General features: G+C 38.9%; 1 protein-coding gene across 1 annotated transcript; it reads left to right on the forward strand.

The window, feature by feature from the left end:
- The first annotated feature begins 1307 nt into the window (after positions 1 to 1307).
- Positions 1308 to 9897, forward strand: FGA (fibrinogen alpha chain). The gene is given in 7 exon segments (XM_006034055.3): positions 1308 to 1415; positions 3118 to 3243; positions 4388 to 4571; positions 5707 to 5852; positions 7552 to 8497; positions 8500 to 8610; positions 8975 to 9897. Coding segments are annotated over 7 exon segments (2274 nt in total). The 5' UTR covers positions 1308 to 1364; the 3' UTR covers positions 9685 to 9897.
- The last annotated feature ends 1431 nt before the right edge of the window (positions 9898 to 11328 follow it).

The raw sequence follows: 11328 nt of genomic DNA on the forward strand, positions 1-11328 counted from the left end.
CCAGACTCACAAGAACCTTGTCTGCCTATGTCCTTAGACCAACACGGCTACAACCTACACCCCTCCAGACTCATATAGACACAGCAACCACTATATCTTTCCATATGCAGACTTTAAGTGCAATGTATTAATTCTAAAACTATTTCTCATCTGCTAAAACTTATACTTATTCAAAATCTAAGACAATGCACCAGTACCAAGCAGGCTGAAATTACATCAGTGATATTTAACAAGTCTGAACTAACAAGACTGAACTGATGCTATTTCCTCAGCAAAGAGAACGACTTGAGAAAAATAAACTTCTCCAACACCAAAGCCTATTTAATATTTTCTCTCTTTCATACACATACTTTCTTTCACAAAAGCCTGCATCCTAAAGCATGTTCTACAAAAATGTAGGGGAGAGGTTTATCTTATATGTTTGTTATGGGGCGTTCACAGATACTATACCACTATAGAATTGTTGTTTATAAATGAATGGTCATTTAAGATGAAACAGTAGAAAGCAGGACACAGGAGACTACTTCAGAAGATTATTGATCAGAGTGTATATTATATCTCATAAGACATGTAGAAGAAAATTTAGACCTGTCCTCCTTTCCTTTCCTTTCCTTTCCTTTCCTTAAATTTGACTGTACTAGCCACATAAAACAAAGCAAAATGATAAATATATTCCATTCTAAATGAATATAAAATGGTCAAAACTGGATATAATTTTATAACTAATGTATTTTATAGCTAAGGTCAGGTATAGTCCTTACTTCACTTAATGTGTTTTGTCTGAGTAACCAGTAAAGGGTGAAATGTGAAGTCATATATCTCACATGGCTTACCATGAGCATTTCATAAAATTATCCTTCAGTATTTGATTTATATTGATGAGCATATATTGCTATTTATTAGATTAGGAACCTTCTTGCTTTGCTGATCTAAGTTTCCCACATGACTACAAGTCAACAGGATTTATTCATGCAACTAGGGGAAAAATATTATCTTATAAATAACAAGTCCTTCTAAATATCATATTGATAGTATGTATATCTTTCAGTGGTTAGGTATGGCTGAATTCTTCCAGGTTCTGCTCAAACAATATCTAATTACCAGAAACTACGTTTTAGACAATTCCTTTCCTGGAATAAGGGTCACCCCCACAAACCAGTATTGCACAAACTTATCTGGAACAAACAAGCTTGGGAACTTGTGCAAGAGCTCTTGGGTCATCTCACTGGGGCATGTTTCATGTTGACTTTGCAAACAGAAGGGAACATAATGATTAATCTAAACTGCTCGCTAAGGTTTAAATTGAACCAAAAACCAAATGAAAGGTATCCTTTCCATCAGTCATCCTTGCCATTCTCCTGAAGATGTTACAGATGAGGATCTTGTGCATTTTGCTGTGCCTCAGCATAGTCTGGGTAGGATTTCAGTTTATTTCATTCTTTGGATACCTTGGCTTGATATCTTAAACAGCAGACAATTAATTAATGACCATTAATAGATTAACCATTCATTTTAGCTATTATGTAGCTTGAAAAATGCACACACACACACTCACATAGAAGTCTGCCTTAACTATTTCAATATTGAGCTTTCATTCTGATGTCTGTTCTGTATTTTATTGTGTACCTATTTCTTCCCACAGAACACAAGATGAATGTTGCCAAAAATATCTCTCCACAGTAGTAGTGAAGCAGATCAATAGATGCAGGGGTAGGGATGTAAAGCATTACCTTTGCACTGTGCCTGTATTGGTGTCCCCAAGTAGTGAGATAATTTAAATGCTATTAGTCAAATTCTACTTTTATTTGCATCTTCGCTTTCCAGTCGACTGGCAGTTTATTGAGCACGTTTGGGGTCCATATATATTGTATTACTCAGACATGAGGTAAGAATCCAGAATTGTTTACAGTGGCGGCAGCATCAAGTTGAAATAGGTCTAAGAAGTGACACCTTTTGCAATAAGAGAAGTGTCAGTCTTAATTTCCAACTCTTTTAATTTAATCCTGTAATAATACAGTTCAGGGTTCAGCTCACAAGATTATATTAGATTTTTCATAAAGAGATTTTCTTCATGTGTTTGTTTTTTAAATGAAGAAAATATGTTTTAAACGAATCACAGAAGTATGTGAAAGTTGATCTGATTAAACAGAAATGGTTGTTTTGAAGCTATTATAGTCTATGCCTGTAATGCCTGCACTTAGGCATTACATTTGTTTTAAGAAGCATATGGATCATATTTAGGAAATTAAATGAGTAAATATTTACTTGCTGAAGTAAAGATATGCTGAAGCCAAATATTTAGCTGATGCAGACCAGCATAACTCTCTTGACCTTGATGACGTTATATCAAATTACACCAGAATCTGGCCCTTGAGACTAAAATTGTGGAAAGCTTTCCTCCACTCTGCGTTAACCATTTTCCTGCTTTCATAGAGGTAATGTGTTCAAAGGTGCTCGGTCAGACCAGATAACATTTAATAAACTCAGAGAAGTTTTTACTTTATTATGGAAATTGGAATATTGCACAGCCACGTTACTGAACAAAGGAAATAACACACATGGTGAAAGATCTTATGTACTTTGATTTAAAATTAGTGGCTGGGTATATTTGCTTCTTTCAGAACTAAACAAAATCTGTATCTCTATTTCCTTGCACCACTATTGTTGTTGCTATTAGTTTGTTATCTTTCAGTACTTTTTCCATGTGTTCTTTTCTCTTTGAAAACACACAATTAAAAACACACTGAAGATATTGGACAATTTTTAAGCCCAGTTTTAGTGTAGACTATGGACTGTGTATAAACCCAAAATATAAAACACATAATTTGCATAATTTGCATTGTTGTTATGACAATATCTTGAGCATCATCAAACGCTCTATTCACAGCATTATTAAAAACAGAAGGGAAATCTTACTTGGCAATACACATAAAAAGTTCAATGCGGGGAACTTTAAAAATCCTTTTTTTTGACTGATTATGCTTTCCACATGCCTGTAACTGTTTTGCTGTTAACTATTCCATACTCTGCTCAGTGACTTCAGCATTATTGCTCTTTTGTGACATCACCTGCATAGCTAATCTCATTTTTGGTTTTTTCCCTTTGTCTCCCTGATAGGCAGTTGAGGAGGGAAGCACTTTTGAGGAAGAAGGAGGAGTTGCACGTGGCCCCAGACTGTCAGAACGTGCCCAAGCTAGCTGCAAACATGAAAAGAGCTGGCCCTTCTGTTCGGATGATCAATGGGTAAGGAAAGGGTATGGGAAGTAAACATCAAGCTAACTGTGGACCTTAGATATACTGCATTGCATTTGCGTTGTGATCATTGAGTAAAGATCTATTTTTACCTTAGCTGCAATGTGACATATCTAAGTCTCTGTCAAAGTAATTTTACCTGATTTTCTAGGGAAAAAAAACCCTGTTTCCTGTACATCAGGGGTCATAAAGGAAACTGGTGAACCATTAGTCCTAACCCTAATTTAAGTCAGGCCATCAAGTCATTATCACCTTATCACCATTAGTACATTTATTTTGGATCTGTAAAATGCGAGAGTTGTGGCTTTTTATTTGGAGGGGTTTTAAAGGGAACAACAAGAAGCATTGGACTCTAAGATTCAGTCTCTCAAAGTAAGGGCTTTAGAAAGGATTGCAGCATGAGCTACAGTGTGGGTGTGTCTACATGTGTATTTATGCCAGCTTAAATTTACTGCACAATAAGTTACTGCACAGTAAGCATGAATAGGCTGCCATCTACATGTGCAGGTATTAAAGCATATTAACACTGTGCGTGCACTGACTTGGGACTAAAGTTATTCCCCCACACACAGTGTTACTGTGCAGTAAGGCATCTACACATGCTTTACTGCACAGTAACTAATCGGGCATAAATTGCCATATTTACTGTGCAGTACAGACATGCACGTGTAGATGCACACCTTTACAGAGTAGTAATTTCAGTTACTGCACAGTAAATGCACCCTGTAGGTGTCTACATGTGTGCATGAAACAGCAGGGCTACCCTTTGCCATGTGCTAAGGGATACCTTTTGCACAGGACCTCTCCCTTTGTCAGGGTTCCATTTTTTCCTACATTCAACAGCTGGCTTTAACAAGTAGGTCTTACAACTTAAGCATCTGGGAAACCATTCTGACTCTGGCCTATCAAGCTCTCATGCAAACTCTCCTTTCCTCTGGAGAAAATAAGAGAATGAGGGAATGAAAAGAGAATGGGTGGAATAAGCACTGTGAGGAAGAGTAGCAAAATCTAGCCCTGAACTTGTTAGTGGATTTGTAGTCTTTTCCAAAACTTGGTGGTCATAATGTTAAAAAAAAGGCAGCATTAAATGTTTTCCCTTAATTTTTCCTTTTTTTTTTTTTTTTTTTTTTTTTAGGGACAGAAATGTCCTTCAGGCTGCAGGATGCAAGGGCTGATTGATGACACCAATAGCGATTTTAATCACAGACTAGACAAAATTAGGAAATTGCTGGATGATAATGAAAACAAATACAAAAAATCCAAGATAATAACAACAGAAACATTTAACTCCATGAAAGGAACTCTAGTCAGTGGCCAGGGTAAGTAGCAACAAGATCTGTTTTAAAAATATACACTAAGTCTTATGCCTTTGGATAAAAGTGGACAAATACAAGCAGGTTTACTTTATACTCGATAAAAGTTACCATGACACAAAAATATTGGGCCTGATTCTTCACTGTTTTGCACTTCTTTTCCAGCATTGTAACTACACTGCGATCAAATAATTTAGTGAGGTTTTAGGACTTTCATCTGAACCCTCTTTATGTCTTTCCTGAAATTAATAGGGGCTTTTGGTATGCAATTCACATGGGATCACAACCTAAACCTATTGCTAAGAGAAATATTTCAAAAACAAGTCTGAGAGACAGACACCTTGCTGGTCTCAGTGGGGAAGATTAAAAATATTATATTATTCCACAATAACAATCTTCTGTCATTGCAATTTATGTAATGTTCAATCTGACAGCCACTTTGAAAGAGAAACTCTCATTTATTTCAAAAGTTTCATAGTTTTAAGGTTATTGTGTTCATATACAACTGCTTTTTAATTATTTTTGAAAACATAGACTTTTTTTTTGCAAACTAATTGAAAGAAACTTTCAAGTCCAGAATATTAGAACAAGGGCAAGAAGACTGTCTAAATTGTATCAAATTGCATATTTTTAATCAGCTTCAACATTCTAAAGCCATCATGATTTCAGACCAAGTTTACATGGTTTTAACATCATAAATGTCACAAACGATTTACCACAACATTTCTAAAAATGTAATTCTATCATAATTCTGCTGTTTCTTTTCCAGGACAGCTGGGCTACTGCTTCCAAAAATGCTATGTTCCTTTCCTGCATTAGTAAAATAAATTTACTTTAGTTTAACTTACTGTTAAACTTATTAACAAATACAAATATAACAAGAGAAAATGTCTTACTAAAAAAAAATCTACTGCTAATTTCTACTTCTTCAATATTATGAGAGATACATCATTTAGAATCCTAAATGGAACTCTTTCCATATGAATATGGATATTTGGTAGTGTATTTGGGTTTCGGGAGAGAGGAACGGTGTTTGTTTGTCAGGGTGGATGGGCAGGTTTTATGTTTTTGCTTTGTTTTTTTGCTGTTATGAGGGAAATAACCCTCATATACATCTGACAATGGCATATTTCTGTTTCAGAGAGTGACAGTAAATATGGACAAGTGATAGAAGATCTGAGAAGGCGCATTGTATCATTAAAAACCAAAGTTATTGCTCAAATAGAGAGGATTTATGGTCTGCAAAACAGCATACGAGAACAGGTGTTAGAAATGAAGCGCATGGAGGTAAGTGTCATGCAACTCCTATTGTTTCCAAAATACAAGTACACAAACTGTCTGTTAATCCTCATCTCTGGATCAGGGCTCTCACTGAAAAGAAAAAGTAGCAGCAGTTTTGCAGACTCTGCCCATTTGAGGCAGAAGCCAAAATGATACACATGCCTCCTCAGACTCTAGTTGGTTGGTTTCTTCACTGTGTGGCTCAGATGTTCTCTACAATGAGTAATGTCTTGCTTTTTTCTCAAAGAATTGCAGGCAATGGCTGGTGGGAAAAATCAGGTGCAACCAGGACAGGAAATAGCTTTTATAAGAAGGGGGCAATAGTTTGTCTCTCTTTTGGGCTCTCACAGTTAAAGTACCAACCTATCTGGGTTTCCTATCATTAATTTTAGCCTCCTGTTTGGCTGATTTTGCTGATGACTACTAAAAATGGTTGTGATGGAAGCACTATGGGGCAGGCCCAATTCACAAAATCAAAATGGAAGACTACTAAAAATATCCTGGATTATTCAAAAGGGGGAGTAAAATGATTTTGTACCCTAATCTAGAGTCTGATGCTTTTTTTTATTGATCATTCATCCAAGCCAGTGATTCCCACTCACCAGTGTGTGTATGGGTGTGTGTGTGTGTGTGTGTGTGTGTGTGTGTGTGTATATATATATACACACCCCCCATAGAGATACTTTTTGCTTCTGTGACAGGTACTTGAGGTTCTCCATCTCTAGTCAGGGCCCATGTACGCCCCTGAGACTCAAACTGAGCTATGCTTTACTCCAGGACTGTCATGCTGAAATCAATGGGCTCATACTACTCAGTGGGCACATCTACAAGAGATGTTTACTGTGGAATAGACTAATTAGCTTCACAGTAAAACATCAGCATCTACACATGCAATGTTACGAAGCTAGAGTAAACTAATTTACTCTGCCACAGGATACAACTGCCAGATACAAGCAAATGGTGATGGGACTGGCTGGGGAACAAGGGTGCTCCAGTGTGGGGGCTGCCTGCCAACTAGCCCCACACTGTAGCACCCTCCTGCCCCGGTCAGCCCCTCTACAGCATGTTGAACTGGGGGGAGCAGCCGCAGGCTGGCAGACTGACCCCTTGAATGCTCTGCAGGTGAGGCTGCACTGCTCTAGCTCAATATGATGAGGTTCTGGGCACATGTGTAAACACTGCACCCAGGAGTAATCAGTGCAAACTATGCTGGAATTTATTTCTTTGCCTTAATATCATGTGTAGATGTTCCCAGTGTGAATAATGATGGCAGGACCTGCAGCCTTGCAATAGCGTGCCTCATATTCTACTAACACCTGCTCAGTTAGACCTGCTAGAACCAGCAGTAGAGCTTAAGTTGTTTTCTATTTCAAGGCTGACATTTGGAGCAACTCAAATCTCAGTTTTGGTCACCTCAGTAATTTAGCAGGCATACTACAGATATCAAACCTCTCAAAAGGATGCAGCTGTTTGAAAAACTTAGATTTGTGTGGTAAGGATATCATTTTTGGACTAAATTGTATTGCTGGGAGAGACAGAAGACAAACTTTTGAACTTCAACATTGAAAGACTGTTCCAATGAAAGATATGACATCACCTCATAAATCTCACTTCTCTCATATCCTCAACCATCCCAACTACACCTACAACACTACTGAAAAAGTCATGATACAGCATCTAAATAGATTGTGTCTTTTTTGTGCAGGTGGATATTGATATTAAGATACGTGCCTGCAAAGGATCCTGTGTTAAGAGCTCTGATTACCATGTGGACAAGGAAAGCTATGACAACATCCAGAGGCAGCTCACTCAGGCCAGTTCAATCAACTTGCAGTCTGACTTATCATCTAGCATCATCAGGGTGCTAAAAATAAAGCCAATGAAGGATTCTACTATTCTTCCGCACTTTAAAGCTGGGGATCCCAAGGATTGGCCAGAATGGAACTTTTTGAATAAGATGCAGCAGCTTGAACTGGTGTTAGAAAGTCCAGAAACAGGCCCAAAATTTTTCCCAGTAGATACCTCATATTCTTCGTCAGTACATAAGGGAGACGGAGAACCACAAGGTAGCAAATTCGTGCACACTACCTATGGAAAGGAAACTCGTTTTGGGGAAGGAGTTAGCTCCTCTTCTACCCACTATACATGCACTAAAACTGTCACCAAAAAGGTTGTTACTGGACCTGATGGCCCTAGAGAAGAGGTTGTTGAAAAGTACACTTCATCTGACGGTTCTGACTGCTCCCATTTGCGAGGTTTAGGAAAGGAAGACATAAGTGGGGGCTACAATGTCAGAGTCACCACAGGTGGTGGGGGAGATGGTATGTCAGACCTTGATAAAGTATTCTCATTTTTCTCCACAGACTCTGAGTCAGATGGTAGCAGACATAGCAGTAGCAGCATTGGTGGTACCAGTTCTGGCTTTATTAACACTGGAACTGGATCTGAGCGTGGTAGTGGTGGAAGTAGTCACTCACGGGGTGTTCAAGGCTCAGATGCCTCTGGAGAGCTAAGGGAAGGGGAAGAAGATTGGCACATATCTGAACTCCCATATAGCAAAACACAGAGTGGCGTTTCATCCGAGACAGTAGTGTCCAGCTCTACTAGCTTCAACAAGGGTGGCTCCACATTTGAAACCAAATCACTAAAGACTGGAGGTTAGATGGGTTTCCACACGACGAGAGCACTGAAGATGGCCCAGATTTTAAGGCATGCAGTTTCAAAATGGATACATTCTTTTCAGGGCCAAGAACCACTGGGACAGGTACCCTTCCACATGAGAAAAAATAGACAGTACAGTAACAGAGCCAGATATAATCCTCAGTCAAACTGACATACTGGTTTTACTGCAATACATTTAATTTGATTATACAATACTAACAATGTGTCTGTTTGATACCATCTAGAAAGCATTGGGGGCAAAATTTTGCATTATTAATACATTGCCTAGAGAATGTTATCTTCATTTTAAAATCTATCAGTTTTTTAATGTTGCATGGAATATTTTCCCATTTAGTCAAAGATATGTTTAGCAAATTTCCATCAGCATTATCACTATTTGGATTCCTGTGAAGTCTTTGTAAAGTTTTACTGATAACTTCTGTCAACCAGATCAATTTTTTTTTTAGACTGTGAGGATATTCGCCAGAAACACACTTCTGGTGCCAAAAGTGGCATTTTCAGAATCAAGCCAACAGGATCCAGTAAGGTTTTATCAGTTTATTGCGACCAAGAGACCACTTTGGGAGGATGGCTTTTGATCCAACAGAGAATAGATGGATCAGTGAATTTTAACCAGACTTGGCAAGACTACAAGAAAGGTTTCGGCAGCGTGGATGCCAAAGGGAAAGGAGAGCTCTGGCTGGGCAATGAAAACATACACTTGTTGACCCAGAAGGACACTGTCCTTCGAGTTGAATTAGAGGACTGGGCTGGCAATACAGTTTATGCTGAATATAATATCCATGTAGGCTCTGAGTCACAAGGCTATGTCCTCAGTGTGTCCAATTATGAGGGGACAGCTGGGGATGCATTGATCACAGGCTCAGTGGATGAAGGTAGTGAATATACATCTCATGCCAACATGAAGTTCAGCACCTTTGATAGGGACAGTGACCAGTGGGAGGAGAACTGTGCAGAAGTGCATGGAGGGGGCTGGTGGTATAACAATTGTCAAGCTGCCAATCTCAATGGTATGTACTACCTAGGAGGCCAATATGATCCAAGAAACAATATTCCGTATGAGGTTGAAAATGGAGTGGTCTGGATACCATTTAGAGCTTCTGATTATTCTCTCAAAATCGTTAGAATGAAAATCAGGCCAAACAAAACCCTGTAGGCAAGCAGGAGCAAGACTCAATGTTTTATTTTATTTTATATACCTTAAAATATATGCTGTATCTTTACCCAATGAAGTTGAAAGCAACTGGGACACATCTGTGGTTTAAAAAAATAAATATTGTTTAATTATGAGCAAAATGTTTCTTTTGTCCTCTCATTTATAACCCCCCCCCCCCCAAATTACAAAGTGTCTTGTCTGTAGATAAATTGTAATACTATAGTAGGCATATCTGTCACATGATGGGTAGAATTGTTTTTCTTCATTGTACGTATTAAATATGTTCACAATTTAAACAATTGAATGCATTTAATTATCCATTACACAATGGGCAAATATAAAATATGGGCAAATATAGTGGGCTTAAACAAGATAGGCAAATGTAGTGCACATCTTTAATAAAGGAAAGAAGGAGGATCTGGGAAACTACAGACCAATCAGCCTGTCCTCAACACTTGGAAGGATCATGGAGCAGGTTCTCAAGGAATCTATTGTGAAGCACTTATATGAGAACAAGGTGATCAGGACCAGACAGCATGGATTCACCAAGAAAAAGTCATGCCTGAACAACATGATTTCTTTTTATGATCAAGTGACAGGTTCTATAGATGAGGGAAAGCAGTGAACATGATATACCTTGATTTTAGTGAGGCTCTTGACACTGTCACTCACAACATTCTCATGAACAAGCTAAGGGAATATAGACTAGACGAAAGTACTGTAAGGTGGATACAGAACTGGTTGCATCATTGTGCTCAATCATGAATGGCTCATTGTCTAGTTAGGAGGGGGTATCAGGTGGGGTTCCCCAAGTATCTTTCCTGAATCTGGTATTGTTTAATATCTTCATTCCTGATTAGGATTATTGGATTGGGATCTGGGATTGAGTGCATGTTTAGCAAATTTGCAGACAACACCAAGTTAGGTGGAGTTGTAGTTAGTCTGGAGGGTAAAGCTAGGATGAAGAATGACTTAGGTAAACTAGAGAAATGGTTCTTAATCAATCAGATGACATTCAACAAGGACAAGTGCAAAGTCCTGCATGTGGGACAGAATCATTACATGCACAAATACAGACTGGGGAATGACAGGCTACGTTGCAGTACTGTAAAGAAGGACCTGGGGATTGCAGTACACCATAAATGAATATAAGCCAACAGTGTGCTCTTTTTGCAAAAAAAAAAAAAGAAAGAAAGAAAGAAAGAAAGAAAGAAAGAAAGAAAGAAAGAAAGAAAGAAAGAAAAACTTTTTGACTTTTAAGAGGCATTTATTCCCGGGAGGGTGATCACTCGGAGCCAGTAAAGAGCATGTACAGGTACGCCCGAAGATCTGGGCCTCACGGACAAGGCCTGGGCTCATGGCCTGCAAGGCCTGCCCGTACACTCTAAACTAAACAAAACAACACACACACACACACGCACACACACACATCCCCACAAGAAAAAACACAACGAACATTCGGACTATATTGACTTGTTTACAATTCTGCCAGCGGGGGACACCCATGAGGCCTCAGGGGTCGCCCCGCATGAACCAAAGTCCAAGGCCTCGGCCTGCTTGACGCGTCTCTGTAGCTTGAGCAGCCGGTGGTCTCACAGTACGAGGACCAGGCGTCCCGCCTCGACTCGGCACAGCGCCCCCTCG

The sequence above is a fragment of the Alligator sinensis genome, unplaced genomic scaffold, assembly GCF_000455745.1.
Source record: "Alligator sinensis unplaced genomic scaffold, ASM45574v1 scaffold1146_1, whole genome shotgun sequence".
NCBI classification, from domain to species: Eukaryota; Metazoa; Chordata; order Crocodylia; family Alligatoridae; genus Alligator; species Alligator sinensis.